The 16114-nt window shown below is 39.3% G+C and overlaps 1 protein-coding gene across 1 annotated transcript in view; it reads left to right on the forward strand.

Moving 5' to 3' along the window:
* ATP2B3 (ATPase plasma membrane Ca2+ transporting 3) overlaps positions 1-16114 on the forward strand; it is a 287085-nt gene that overhangs the window by 222773 nt on the left and 48198 nt on the right. The window contains exons 13-17 of the mRNA XM_053695746.1: positions 6957-7044; positions 8612-8718; positions 10358-10549; positions 11786-11999; positions 12155-12366. Of these exons, the coding sequence (XP_053551721.1) occupies positions 6957-7044; positions 8612-8718; positions 10358-10549; positions 11786-11999; positions 12155-12366 (813 nt within the window). The remainder of the gene's footprint in view (positions 1-6956; positions 7045-8611; positions 8719-10357; positions 10550-11785; positions 12000-12154; positions 12367-16114) is intronic.

A 16114-nucleotide genomic window follows, 5' to 3' on the forward strand; every position in this document is an offset into this window, starting at 1 on the left:
AGGCGTTTCACTACACTTTACTGTGGGAGGTGAGGGTTCTCTGCCATTGGCAGAATGTTAACAGCAGCACTGCCATCTGCAACGAAGATATAATGTAAAATATCTCTTTTGTTACAATACAACAGTGAAACTTGTAACATGAATAATGAACCTATATGAGTTGGGGGATTGTGGGTATATTGTTTGTGTTTACACACTGTATTATATATAGGCATTATACTTAAAAAATACTGTGGGCTAGATTACAAGTGCTCATTTAACAAGTTGAAAGTAAACGCGACCGCGAACATAGGGGTCAATTTATCAAATGCTGGGCGGACATGATTATGACCGCTGATTTTTAACTACACACGGAGATAGCAGCATCCGCTGCTTGGTAAATCTCATCCTATGTCTTATGTCATTTAGGTAATATTTATATGTCATTGTACAGCTTATTAATGTAACCTAAAGGTAGTTTTATAACATTTTTTAATACTCGTGTATACAAAGTACTCCCAGAAAGGTAATAGTTGTTGTTTTAAATAAATATAGACTATTATTTACATTTTAGAACACAAAAACCAAACCAAAGACACAGACAGAGAAGATTGTGACTTACAAGCAGGGGAAAATAGTATTTTTTTTATTTTTTATTTATTTTTTTACATATTTTTTTTTTATTGAGGTTATGAGAATAATACAACATAAATGAAATACCATGAAATATAAATGACAAATTATATGACAAAGAGATATACATTGAGTAAAGCCAAAGTATTACATTAAATCTGTATAGGTAGTCATCTTGAACCTCTATTTTATGTTGTTGTCTGTAATGGGTTCCTCTATGAAAAAGGAGGGCTACTTTTGAACCCAGCCTAGCTTATGGGTACAGAGAGGAAATTGACATTGGTAATGGTCACTTTTGGACCGGAGTTTTTTTTTTTTTGGGGGGGGGGGAATTTCAGCGGGCAGGAGCCGCTTTGAATAAGACAGGGAGGGGTGAAGGGGTGGGGCGGAGCCAGTTATATTTGTAGGGTGGGGAACAATTGAGGAGGGTGGATGCTTTAAGCAGCACTATACTTAACCCTTGAGATGTTATAGTAAAGGGAAAATAAAGGAATAAAAGGTCCTCACTATTCTAGTGCGTAGAGGGTAAAAATAATTAGAGGACTTTAGGATGAGTCCCTCTCCTGGAGAAATGCCAGTTTTAGGCGTTGTGGGTAAAAGGAATGGGGGTATGACCCGCAGGTAACCAGTACCGGCGGGAAAGGGAGGAGAGGGAACCAGCAAGGACAGGTGATTTGTCCTAACATCAAATTCAGCCTAGGTAGTACACTTGTCTAATAACATAAGTATAGCAAGGCTTGTAATGCATTCCTCACAGGTGACTTTGGTATATGGAAGATGGGAGTTATAAATGAGGATAACATAGCGATTAAACTATAAGACCGGCTGTCTCTGTTAGACCTCAGATGACATGATATTGACTGGCCTATGTAGTATACCCCAACAATTACTATAGTATTACAATAACTGAAGGGTTAATATTTATGACACGTACGATGCTTGGGCCTTATGATAATGTATTATTTAATAGCTAAAGAAATAGGCGCCCTATAAGGTACTAATGTCATCATGAGGGAATAATATAACAGAGCATGCTGAGAATAGTTTACATTAGTTCTAAATATAGATGATAAATGTGTGGATAATATCATATCAGTCGAGAAGTATAGGAGCCTATGAGATATTTATAGTAATAGCGTATAGAACTAATATCATATGTATAATGGGAGTGAGAGAGATCCACTCTAGTTAGGACCTTGAGAGGGGGTGGTGTAAGTTGATGACTCTGTTAATGTACCCTCGTCATAAAAATGCCCTGCCACAAAAATTAACTAGTTTAGTTGGAAATCATAATTATCCAATGCCTTAGATATTCCTTTGGATAGCTAAATGCTAAATGCAGGTGCGGTATATAGTGCAGTTTTCCCAAATAAATGGCTGTTAGGATTCTCTCCACACCTCCCTTTATAGCAGATTATACTCATTTATATGGTTAGGTATCCTGCAATATGGCTGTAGAGCTCAGGGTATAGGGGAATTATGGAGAGGTAAAGATATAGCAGATTCATGAACAGTAGGTAAGCCTAATTAGTAAATAGTAAACCAGTAGGAGGACAGAGTGTGCTTTACATAATATCATCTTGTACTGTAACCGGAACAAGCTAGTGTGAAATAACATATAAACCTTTTAAAACAGTTAGAGCTGCTCAATAATAGAAGTAGCTATAGATAAGAACATTTAACTGCAGAATTGAGCTCCTTGAAACACAAGGAGGTGGGTTTCACTATCTAAAGCAAAACATATGAAACATCTATACACATATTACATACTGATAGTACAGATAATAATTCCAGGGTCCCCTTGATAACTAGCAAGGCAGTCAGCTGTATATTGGGATGCTTGATAATTTGCGTAGTTATATGTAGAAGAGGTAAGTATACGCCTGCTGTCTGACTACTACTAACTACTCTACAATGTCTTCAAGTAATAGCAGTATGTCACTAGGGAATTAGTTTATCTAGGACAGAGAAGCCATGCATATAAAAGGGTATAGACACAGTTAACTAATCCTTTGTACTTATATAGAGATAGCTTCAAAACATATGTAAACAGACTAAGGTGACAAGTATTGTAAGACTAATATTAAGGGTAACAAATAGAATATGCAAGTATTAGATAGGCTTAAGAGCCAAAGACAAGTTCCCAAGTTCTCAGTATAGTGACCTTGCAATGAGTGGAAGCAAATGTGTACCATAAAAGCAAAAGTAGCTAAGTGTTGCTAGTAGCCAAAATATCTGAGGTCAATATACTTCTGTCTTATAGCTATATGCCCATTCTCCAAAGTGCAAGATCTAGTCATGGAAGATGGCGGAGCAGACACTATAAATAAATTAAAGCCATGAGGCAGAGTGACCCAAGTCGCAACATTTTGTGACATGCTTAACCAACATAAACTGATAAACAGAGGACCTTACATAGAAAGTCCATATTGGATGAGAAAGTCTCAGGAAGGTTTTAAGTAGTAGGAAGGCACAAAAGTTCCTGAGAGCTTGAAAATAATGTCACTGGAATCATGAGTCGTCGCCCAAAATTTTCTCAAGTTCCAGTAGGGCAATAAGGACACTGATCCTAGATTTTGGGAATTCAATAACCTCAGCCGACACCCACTTTAATATCTTTGAGGGCTTGCAGAGAGAGTGACCCGATGAGAGGATTAGCAAACAGGGCTAACATCTGTGATCTGAGAGAACCAAAGGGCTTTATGAAGAATTCTGTGAGACCAATATTCTGAGGACTTTGCTGCGCTTGACCCTCTAGAAGTGTGAGTGCACTTGAATATGAGTAATACTGCTTGGGCTCCGGGGGGTCAACCACCCACACACCAAAGCTGTAGGGATTGAGAGCAATACTGCTCTTGCCTTGAAAGGAATTTAGTTGGAAGCATTCAAGGTTTTCTGAACCCGGCCACCACAAGAATGCGTGCATCATTCCAGCAGCCTCCGCCATTGTTGTATGATCCGCTTGTGCTGCTTCGAGTATGGTGGATGAAGACGGGTCGATCTTAGCTGAGCTCAGGTCCTCAGGCAAGGATTCGGGTGGCGTGGTTGTGGGTTGGCTCGCTCTGACCGTAAGAGAGTCAAGAGGTCCCCGAATTGTTCCTCCATGTGTCTTCCGAAATTTAGTAATAGGCCCAGCAATGCCAGATTAAGATCTTCCTGGATCATTGTGATAGCGCGTGATGTACAATCTCCGTGCAGAGGTGGCTGTCGCAGGTCTGCCCCAGAATTCGATTTCTCAATATGCAATGTCAATAGCAGGCCCACTAGTGTGCTGTACCGTAGGTATCGACAGACGCTTACTGGGGAGCTACATGTAGAGTCCGCAGCATCATGGCAGTCTTCGGGACAGTCGGCTGCTCAGATGATTAATCTGCCAGTTTTCGTGCAGGGCTGCTATGTCTCAACATTTACCTCTCGTGTGTTAGGAGAGTAACAGTCTCAGGGCCCTATTGCGGCTCATGAACTCGGTGCTAGGTTGGTGAGACGGTGCGGCCTTAATGTGTCCGGAACCGGTCTTCTTGTCCCCATATTCGGCAATTGCTAATCGCTATGAATAAGTTGCATCAAGGTATCCTACTGAAGTGGGGAATAGGAAACTTTCAGATAGGGAAAAGAAGGGTTTATTACATTAATTAAAATTTTTTACAGAGCTCTGCTAAAACATGTCCGTTCACTCTGACTGCTGGCTCCGCCCACCGGAAAATAGTATTTTTGATAATTTTATTTTTAAAAAAAATATTAATTAAAGAATTTGGATTTCAAAATAATTTTGGATTTTGGAATTGTGGATTTGTAGCTGTATTAGTTGTGTGAATAACATTGTAAAACTATGATGCTGAAAAGAGTGAAATTTAGACCACACACAGCACCTTTGTTTTTGTAGTGTTAGTGAATGTCATATAGTAGTTTAAAATTGTTATATAATTAATATTGTATGTTCTACCTAAATCATGTCCCTTTAACCTTAATCCCTATGATCAGATGATTGACGTAGACTTGTGCATGGCCGAAAAATTTGGTTCGGATCTATTCGGATGTTTTCGAATTTTGGTTCGGATAGATTCGAATTCGGAAAAATTCGAATGAATTTGTTTCGGATTCATTCGGATTCGAAGAAATTCGGCTGGATTCGGTTCGGTTCAATTCGGAAATTCGGTATGTGTTAGGTGGGATGTGCTATGTATTAGACTAGTATTATGTACTGTATATTATGTGTAACCCATAGCAGAGTGATATAACCTAATATACTGTACAATACTAATATAATCCATGGCCATCCGAATGTAATGAATAAATCCGAACTAATTCGGATTTATTCGGTAGGATTCTGTACTACCGTAATTCGGAAATTCGAATCGAATTCGGAACGAATTGAAACGCACATGTCTAATTGACAGTCCCTGCTAGCAGCTGCCAGTTAGCAGGGGGTGGCATTGTACAAGTATTTCAGCAGAAATGCTTGTGCAATAATAAATGTGGACAGTGTATGCTGTCTGCATTTAGATATGTTGGGCGGACATGATTCGCTACAGCATTTAATAAATCTACCCCATTGCATGTATAGATATGTTCAAAGAATCTGAAGGTCACACTTAAAGGGATATTCCGCCAAAATTGGAATCCACATGGATGCATTTTAGTTTTGAATAGAAGATTTTTTGCAAGATACATGCATTAGCAAAAATGCTTCTAATATAAGCTATAGCTTTTTGAAAAGTGTACTTAAGTATGCACCGTGCACCAGCATTTTAAACACAGCACTTGGTCAGAGAGTCTAAGGTGTTTGTACTATCTATCGATGACTCCATTTTTTAATTGCTGACATGATACAAGCCCCACTAATGCTCTGAGCAGCTGCAGTATTTAAAATGCTGGTGCACTGAGAATCTCTATCTATGCTTCACATGCACGTGCAGAGCAAAATACTAACACTAAAACAGTGATAACTTTAACTAGAAGCATTTTTACCAATACATGTATATTGCAAATATGTTTCTATACAAAGATGCCATTCATCTATATCAATTTAAATTTGGACCGGAATGTTCCTTTAAGATTAAAAACAACAAACCTGTTATTACACTTACATGTGTAAAACAATCATCACATGAATTGACTTCAAATATTCAGCTTTTGCACATGCATGACAAAATAGTCAATTAAAACCAAATTTGATTAGGAGAATTAGAAAAGAAAATGCTTAGAACAGAACGGCTGATAAAGTGTAACTTGTGTTTCACAAAAGATATAAAATACTGTTAGTTAAAGGGACATGAAACAACATTTTTTCCTGATTTAGATAGAGCATGCAGTTTTAAACTGCTTTCAAATGTACTTCCATTCTCAAATTTGTTTCATTCTCTTAGTATCATTAGGTGAGTGAGCAGCAATGTATTACTGGGAGCTAGCTGATAACATTGGGAAAGCCAAAGACAAGATGCATATATGTGCCGCCACCAATCAGCAACTGCCTCCTAGTAGTGCACTGTTGCTCCTGAGCCCACCTAGGTATACATTTCAACAAAGGATACCAAGATAACAAAGCAAATTAGATTAAGTAAATTGGAAATTTGTTTAAAACTGCATGGTCTATCTGAATTATGAAAAAATCATTTTATTTAGCATTGGCAGAATACCAATCACCAGAACTGCTTGTGCCATGACAAATGCGGACAGCAAATGCTGTCTGCATTTAGCAATGTCGAGCGGACATGATTCGCGAATCATATCCACTCGACAAATGATAACTCAACCCCTAAAATTCAACAAAATTGTTCTGTAGAATGCTTTAAACCCTTAGGGGCCTTTCTATCAAGCTCCGAAAGGAGCGTGACGGCCCGTGTTTCTGGCGAATCTTCAGACTCGCCAGAAACAGCAGTTATGAAGTAGCGGTCACAAAGGCCGCTGCTCCATAACCCTGTTTGCAACAATTCAACCCGATCGAGTACGATCGGGTTGATTGACACCCCCTGCTGGCGGCCCATTGGCCACGAGTCAGCAGGGGGCGGCGTTGCACCAGCAGCTCTTGTGCAATGTTAAATGCGGAGAGCGTATTGCTCTCCGCATTCAGCGATGTCTTGCAGACATCGCACTGTCGGATCAGTTCCGCAAGACATTTCTTAAATATGCCGCTTTTTCTTTAGCAAAAACCTGTTCCCTTTTAGGATGAAGAGATTCATTACATTTCTCAGGCACTTGACCTCGTTAAATCTCTTTAATAGTCTCAAGATGTAAGATGGTTACATTTAACATTGCCACGCTGTTTCATGAGGATACTTTTACTAACATATCACTAACTGAGATGCATAATTACTGTTTATAAATATGTTGTTTTTTTTTCTTAGATAGAACAAGAACGTCTGGATAAAATTTGGCCAAAGCTAAGGGTTCTTGCCCGGTCTTCCCCAACTGATAAACATACACTAGTCAAAGGTAATGCTGAAGTCACTATTGATTATATATATATACGGTATATAAATATAGTATTTAGACTACATAGATGTTTGCAATACTGTAGACTATTAATGTACAAAACTATGCTTAATCGTAACAGAACTAATGTTAAAATGGTAGGTGGTCTAAAAAATAAAACGTACCAGGAGACGCTCAATGACCTAAATCTGTATAGCTTAGAGGAGAGAAGGGAAAGAGGTGATATGATAGTAACTTTCAAGTATATTAAAGGGACACTAAACCCAATTTTTTTCTTTCATGATTCAGATAGAGCAAGCAATTTTAAGCAACTCTCTAATTTACTCCTATTATCAATTTGTCTTCGTTCTCTTGCTATCTTTATTTGAAAAAGCAGAAATGTAAGGTTAGGAGCCGGCCCATTTTTGCTTCAGCACCTGGATAGCGCTTGCTGATTGGTGGCTTAAAAAGTTGCTTAAAATTGCATGCTCCATCTGAATTATGAAATATTTTATTTTTCTGTTTTTGTGTTTTGAAGCCACAACCTAATAAAATGGGTTGAGCTTGTAGGTATAATCAGATCTCATTACTTTATCACATTGGGTACATATACTTGCTTCTTTGGGGTAGATTTAACAAGGGGCGTATGGGGCTGCGGTCTTCAATCCGCCGATCCTATACAATCGGGCTGATTGACACCCCCTGCTAGGGGCTGATTGGCCGCGAATCTACAGGGGGCGGCATTGCACAAGCAGTTCTGGTGAACTGCTTGTGCAATGATAAATGCCGGCATTCAGCGATGTTTGTCAGCTACAGCGTATCATGTAGGACAGACATTGGTAAATCTACCCCTTTATCTTATATCTGTCCATAAACCATTTACCAATACTTGGATAGAACAATGAAAAATTAATACTTTATTACCTTATCTCTTCTATACCCCACTGGGAGTGTAATTTCTTCTATTAGTTGTGTTAACACAGCTTGGCGTTGAGGCCAAAAATTTTCAGGATAGGTGGGGATACCACAGGCTAAATCAACTATTTCAAATGCCAATATAAGGGTAATGGAACATTTAATACACTCCAGCAGGTAAAGTGGATCATTGGGAACAAATAAAAGGGGAGAACATATTTGAGTAAACTGTCTCTTTAACTTGTTGGGTGGCAGACTGAAATCATCCAGGTCGGATACGATCGGGGTGATTGACAGCCCCTGCAAGCAGCCGATTGGCCCCCAGTGAGGAGGGGGCGGCATGGCACAAACATTTCTCCAGAAATGCTTGTGCAATGTTAAATGCCGACATTGTATGCTGTCAGCATTAAGCGAGGTCGAGCGGATATGATTTGCAACAGGGACTCATGTCTGCTCGACAATTAATAAATCTACCCCATTGAAAAAACCTCCACAAGAGTTAGTAATGACAAACACTGTGGGACTTTAAGAATGCCTGGGATAAGTATAAGGCTTTCCAATGAACTAGATATGTTTACACTTTTAAGAAATATCGGGCAAACTTCTAATCTATGTTTTTATGTTTATCAGTGTGTACTGTGGATATACAGCATTTTTCCTGTATCATTTGTAGGGATAATCGACAGCACAATTGGTGAACAGCGTCAGGTTGTGGCAGTGACAGGGGATGGTACAAACGATGGCCCAGCACTTAAAAAGGCAGATGTTGGCTTTGCAATGGTAATAAATTACTGTTTATTCAAGAAGAATTTTGTTGGAATACACCGCTTGTCTAAATTGTATTACTTATATTATAAATACGTACAGAGTTCTATCAATTAACCTTAACCTTCTTATTGAATACCCCCATAACTCTAATATCTCCCCACTGCAAAAGAAACCTCCTGGCACATTTTAATAACCCCCCAACATTACCCGCTCATAATTAATCCGCCCTCCTAGATGATCACCTCCCCCACCACAAATAACTATAATCATCTAAAACTCCAAAGTTTAATTAATAAAAAAAAAAAAACTCTTAAAGGGACAGTCTACTCCAGAATTTTTATTGTTTAAAAAAATTGATAATCCCTTTATTATCCATTCCCCAGTTTTGCATAACCAACACAGTTATATTAATACACTTTTTACCTCTGTGATTACCTTGTATCTAAGCCTCTGCAGACTGCCCCCTTATTTCAGTGCTTTTGACAGACTTGCATTTTAGCCAAATAGTGCTGATTTATAAATAACTTTACAAGAGTGAGCACAATGGTATCTATATGGAATACATGAAATGGTGCTGTCTAGCTGGGAAAAACTGCCACAATGCACTGAGATAAGAGGCAGCCTTAGAAATTAGCATATGAGCCTACCTAGGTTTAGTTTTCAACAAAGAATACCAAAAGAACAAAGCAAATTTGATGATACAAGTAAATTGGAAAGACGTTTAAAATTACATGCCCTATCTGAATCATGGAAGTTTAATTTTGACTGTTTGGACAATAACATCACCTGCATAATTGTAGCAGTATGCAAATCTACCGGGCTGGAAACTAGGTTCTCTCCCCCCCCCCACACATATCTTGTTATGTTTTTAAAAAATATAGTTATACAATAATAAATAATGCATGACAAAATCATTAAAGGGACACTCAAGTCAAAATCAAACTGTCATGATTCAGATAGAACATTAAATTTGAAACAACTTTCCAATTTACTTCCATTAACAAAATGTGCTCAGTGTTTTTATATTTATACTTTTTGAGGCACCAGTTCCTACTGAGCATGTGCAAGAACTCACAGAATAAACGTATATGCATTTGTGATTGGCTGATGGCTGTCACATGATACAGGGGGAGTGGAAATAGACTTAACTTTGTCAACAAAAAATGTGCTACTCATTTGAAGCTCAGACTACTGGACCGATTTATTATGCCCCGAATTGACTGTTTCCGCGGAAACAGGGGTTAAGAAGCAGCGGTCTTAAGACCACTGCTCCTTAACTCATCCGCCACCTCTGAGGCGGCGGACAGCATTCAGCCCGATCGGTTGATTGACACCCCCTGCTAGTGTCTGATTGGCCGCGAATGTGCAGGGGGCTGCATTGCGCAAGAATTTATGATAAATGGTGACAGCGTATGCTATCGGCATTTATCGATGTACGGAGGATATGATCCACTACAGCAGATCATGTCTGTCCACACATTGTTAAATCGGTCCCTAAGTGCTATTGCATTGTATTTTTATCGTGTATTTGTTGATTATGCAAATTGACTGTATTGACTGGCCCTTTAAGAAAAAAGTGTTTGAACCAATTCTTACCCACCACCAACCAGTATTTTTCTGTGTTATTCATCTATTTCTTGTTATCATTCAGGGTATAGCTGGAACTGACGTAGCCAAGGAAGCGTCGGATATCATTTTAACAGATGATAACTTCTCCAGCATTGTCAAGGCTGTTATGTGGGGCCGCAATGTATATGACAGCATTTCCAAGTTCCTTCAGTTTCAGCTAACGGTCAATGTGGTAGCTGTGATCGTGGCCTTTACTGGGGCGTGTATTACTCAAGTAAGTACCTTCATCAGGCACAAAATGTGTATTATAAATAAAGTTTTCACAACCGCTCCATAAAGCTTGTTAGTCTGACAATAAATCAAAAATTTACATTTAAAGGGGAAATGTAAATCATAAATTTGCTTTAAGGAATTTTACTGAGCAGTTTTTACTCTTTTGTTTATTTACATGTTTTTAAATTTAAATGTCACCGGAAAAAAAAATATTAAAGTCATATATAAGTATTTTTCCATATAATATTTTTTTAAACCTTAATTTTCTATTTATGGAAAGTAAATACAATCTCCTATTATTTGTTTTTGAAAACAGATCCTCTGTATTATTAAAACATAAATAAAGAAAAGACTACATGGATCCCATGTAAATCGACCAGAAGTGCATGAGTCATCTTAATAAAAGACAAATTGCTAGATTACGAGTGGAGCACAAAATTGCGATAAAAAGAGCGCAATATTTGCACTCCACTCGTAATACCAGCACACGCAAATGTGCGCTGGTATTTGAAGTCCCCCAAATGGAAGCTTTGCGCTCAATAGAGCGTGCTTCCATAGACTCGAATGGGAGCTTCGTTCTCATACTGTGAGACACAGCATGAGAACCAAGTGCAGCGAAGAGGGTAAGTCGTACAGCGATGGGCAGCAGTTTTAAATATATATATATATATGTATATGAATATACATATATATTTATGTGTTTATGTATATAGACATATTAACACATAAATATATATGTATATAAGCATATAAATATATACAGTATTTACAGGGAACACACAGTTCCCATAGACCGCAATGTAAAGGCACTTTTTAGTGCCGTTTTTTTTTCCATACACCCTACAGCCGCCATCTTTAGCCCCCAAAAACTGCATAGTGCAGTTTTTTTATTAAAAAAAAATATATTTTTTTATTAAATAATAAACTAAACAATACTTTAATTTGGGACCAATTGGGGCACTTCTAAAAAATGAACCAAAGATCTGACCTCTTGTTAATTCTTTGAACCCTAATTGCTACCACGTGCTAGCGGTAGAAATAACCAGCCACTTGTAATGGCTGGTTATTTATCCAGCACCCGTAAACGGGAGAATTTGCCCGTTTGCGGGCGTGCATTAAATTAGCGCTACACTTATAATCTGGCCCAATATATACAAATTAATTTAAAATAAAGATGCCACTTTACCAAATGGCGATAACATAAATACATTGACTGTATTACCTTTCTAATTTCCAGGACTCTCCTCTAAAAGCTGTCCAAATGCTCTGGGTAAATCTAATTATGGACACATTTGCTTCACTGGCTCTTGCAACGGAACCACCAACAGAATCTCTCCTTTTGCGTAAACCTTACGGAAGAAACAAGCCTCTCATCTCTCGCACCATGATGAAAAATATCCTTGGCCATGCAGTTTATCAGCTTATCATTATTTTCACACTGCTTTTTGTTGGTAGGTATAGAAGGAACTACTTTTGTTTATTCTGTATGTGAAATGTATCCTTGCTATACATTTCACTGTTTGGCTGATGGTTTTTCTCATTATTACCTATGAGCACCCTATTTAAGAGTTACATCAAACACATCTTCTGTATATTTGCTTTGTAGGTGAAATCATTTTTGACATTGACTGTGGACGAAATGCACCTTTACACTCTCCTCCATCTGAGCATTACACCATCATCTTTAACACCTTTGTCATGATGCAGTTATTCAATGAAATAAATGCACGCAAGATCCACGGAGAGAGGAACGTTTTTGATGGAATCTTTGGGAATCCAATCTTCTGTAGCATTGTGCTGGGCACTTTTGCAGTCCAGGTAAGTAACATAGTAGATGAGGTTAAAAAAAGACAGAAGTCCATTGAGTTCAACCTATACAAATCTAATATGCTTACAAAAAAGCTCCAGTTGAGCTTAAAGGGAAAGTCAACACCCAACACAACTGGATTCCATATGTTTGTAACGCAAACGAAGATCCGCCTGCACCGGCTCCCTTCTCTATTACCTCTATCCTTGTCCTAGGAATCCTTCCAAATACATACGTTACTCTAGTCGAAATATGGCCGCCAAACTCCTCCCCCTCCTCCTTCTTCCCATCTCACTTCCAAATCACGCTCGTTCATGAAGGGATTGATGATGCGCACGATATGTCATTGCGCATGCGCATTTGTAAATCAGCAATCGGACTTGACGCATCCAATTAATTAGATCAGTGTTAAGTAATACGGTACTGTTTAAAATATAATACATCGGAAACTATTGGGAAGAATAAAGTTCCGCTTTTTTGGTTCCTATTGAATCGCGCATGCGTGAAACACTGTGAACGAGTGAAGATTCTGACCGAGTATTCCATTCTAATTGGAGGATGGATTGAAAGAGAAGGTTAGTACATAACCGTGGGGGGAGTTTGGCGGCCATATTTCGACTACATTAACGTATGTATTTGGAAGGATTCCTAGGACTAGGATAGAGGTAAAAGAGAAGGGAGCCGGTGCAGGTGGATCTTCATTTGCGTTACAAACATATGGAATCCGGTTGTATCAGGTGTTGACTGTCCCTTTAAATTAATCCCATTTAAAAAGTGACCCGTTTAATACAAGCAATCATATCCCTGACTTCTGTTTCTAGCCAGAAATGTATCCAAACCATTTTTAAATGTACCTATGGTATTGGCATTCACTACCTCCTTTGGTAATGAGTTCCACAGTTTTATTGCTCTTACAGTGAAAAAAACATCTCCGTTGCAGAAGATTAAATCTCCTATACTCCAGCCTTAAATTGTGACCTCTTGTCACAAATAATTTTTGAATAAACAGAGCTTCTGCCATCTCTGTATATGGGCCCTGAATATATTTATAGAAAGTAATCATGTCACCTCTCAAACACCTTTTCTCCTGTTAAGTGTGATCAGTCCACGGGTCATCATTACTTCTGGGATATTAACTCCTCCCCAACAGGAAGTGCAAGAGGATCACCCAGCAGAGCTGCTATATAGCTCCTCCCCTCTACGTCACACCCAGTCATTCTCTTGCACCCAACTAATAGATAGGATGTGTGAGAGGACTGTGGTGATTATACTTAGTTTTTATAACTTCAATCAAAAGTTTGTTATTTTAAAACAGCACCGGAGTGTGTTGTTCCTTCTCAGGGAGAATTTGAAGAAGAATCTACCTGAGTTTTTTCTGTATGATTTTAACCGGAGTAGTTAAGATCATGTTGCTGTTCTCGGCCATCTGAGGAGTGAGGTAAACTTCAGATCAGGGGACAGCGGGCAGGTTCACCTGCAAAGAGGTATGTAGCAGCATATTATTTTCTGAGAATGGAATTGAATAGAAAATACTGCAAATACCTATATAAAGTAAGTTCAGCCTTAAATGCAGTGGTAGCAACTGGTATCAGGCTGTCATGTATGTATATTTTCACTTCAGTATTCTGGGGAATGGCATTTCACTGAAATAATACTGTTTACATAAAACTTTAGCCTATTTTGCAGTTAAAACGGCTTGCAGCAGGCTTTTTATGACAAATACATTTATTGATGTGAAACGTTTTTGCTGGCATGTAAAATCGTTTATATTTCTGAGGTACTGGGTGAAAACTTATTTGGGCATTAGTTTTATCCACTTGGCGGGCATTTTGTTGGATTTATGACAGTTTACTGATCTCCCTCACTGTTGTGTGTGAGGGGGAGGGGCTGAATTTGGCGCTTTTACTACGCATCAGAAATTCAGTCACAAGTCTGTGTATTGATGCTACTTTAAATAAAAGTCAATCTGTACAAATTGAACAGCTTTCACCAGACAACGAGAGGAAAGTTATGCCGTCTAACTCCCCTCACGTGTCAGTACCTGCATCTCCCGCTCGGGGGGTGAGTGATATTGTAGCGCCGAGTACATCAGGGCGGCCATTACAAATCACATTGCAGGACATGGCTAATGTTATGACTGAGGTTTTGTCAAAATTACCAGAACTTAGAGGGAAGCGGGACCACTCTGGGGTGAGAACAGAGTGCGCTGATAATACTAGGGCCATGTCAGATACTGGGTCACAGTATGCGGAACATGAGGACGGAGAGCTTCAATCTGCAGGTGACGGTTCTGATCCCATTAGAGTGGATTCAGACATTTCTAATTTTAAGTTTAAGCTTGATAACCTCCGTGTACTGTTAGGGGAGGTATTAGCGGCTCTGAATGATTGTAACACCGTTGCAATTCCAGAGAAATTATGTAGGCTGGATAGATACTATGCGGTACCGGCGAGTACTGACGTATTTCCTATACCTAAGAGGCTTACAGAGATAATTACTAAGGAGTGGGATAGGCCCGGTGTGCCCTTTTCCCCCCCTCCTGTATTTAGAAAAATGTTTCCAATAGACGCCACCACATGGGACTTATGGCAGACGATCCCTAAGGTGGAGGGAGCGGTTTCGACTCTGGCTAAGCGTACCACTATCCCGGTGGAGGATAGCTGTGCTTTTTCTGATCCAATGGATAAAAAATTAGAAGGTTACCTTAAGAAAATGTTTGTTCAACAAGGTTTTATATTACAACCTCTTGCATGTATTGCGTCTGTCACGGCCGCATCAGCCTTTTGGTCCGAGTCCCTGGAAGAGACTCTTGACTCAATAACTATAGAGGAAATTTCAAACAAGCTTAAAACAATTAAGCTAGCTAATTCATTTGTTTCAGATGCCGTTGTACATTTAACTAAACTTACGGCTAAGAATTCCGGATTCGCCATTCAGGCACGCAGAGCACTGTGGCTAAAATCCTGGTCAGCTGATGTTACTTCTAAATCTAAGTTACTCAACATACCTTTCAAAGGGCAGACCTTATTCGGGCCCGGTTTGAAGGAAATTATCGCTGACATTACAGGAGGTAAAGGCCACGCCCTGCCTCAAGACAGAGCCAAGCCGAAGGCTAGACAGTCTAATTTTCGTTCCTTTCGTAATTTCAAGACAGGAGCAGCATCAACTTCCTCTGCACCAAAACAGGAAGGAGCTGTTGCTCGCTACAGACAAGGCTGGAGACCTAACCAGTCCTGGAACAAGGGCAAGCAGGCCAGAAAACCTGCTGCTGCCCCTAAGACAGCATGAATTGAGGGCCCCCGATCCGGGACCGGATCTAGTGGGGGGCAGACTTTCTCTCTTCACCCAGGCTTGGGCAAGAGATGTCCAGGATCCCTGGGCGTTAGAGATCATATCTCAGGGATATCTTCTGGACTTCAAATCCTCTCCCCCAAAAGGGAGATTCCATCTGTCAAGGTTGTCAACAAACCAAATAAAGAAAGAGGCGTTTCTACGCTGTGTACAAGATCTTTTATTAATGGGTGTGATCCATCCGGTTCCGCGGTCGGAACACGGACAGGGGTTTTACTCAAATCTGTTTGTGGTTCCCAAGAAAGAAGGAACCTTCAGACCAATCTTGGATTTAAAGTTCCTAAACAAATTCCTAAGAGTTCCATCGTTCAAAATGGAAACTATTCGGACAATCCTACCCATGATCCAAAAGGGTCAGTACATGACCACAGTGGATTTAAAGGATGCTTACCTTCACATACCGATTCA

This window comes from Bombina bombina, chromosome 12, assembly GCF_027579735.1.
Source record: "Bombina bombina isolate aBomBom1 chromosome 12, aBomBom1.pri, whole genome shotgun sequence".
NCBI classification, from domain to species: Eukaryota; Metazoa; Chordata; class Amphibia; order Anura; family Bombinatoridae; genus Bombina; species Bombina bombina.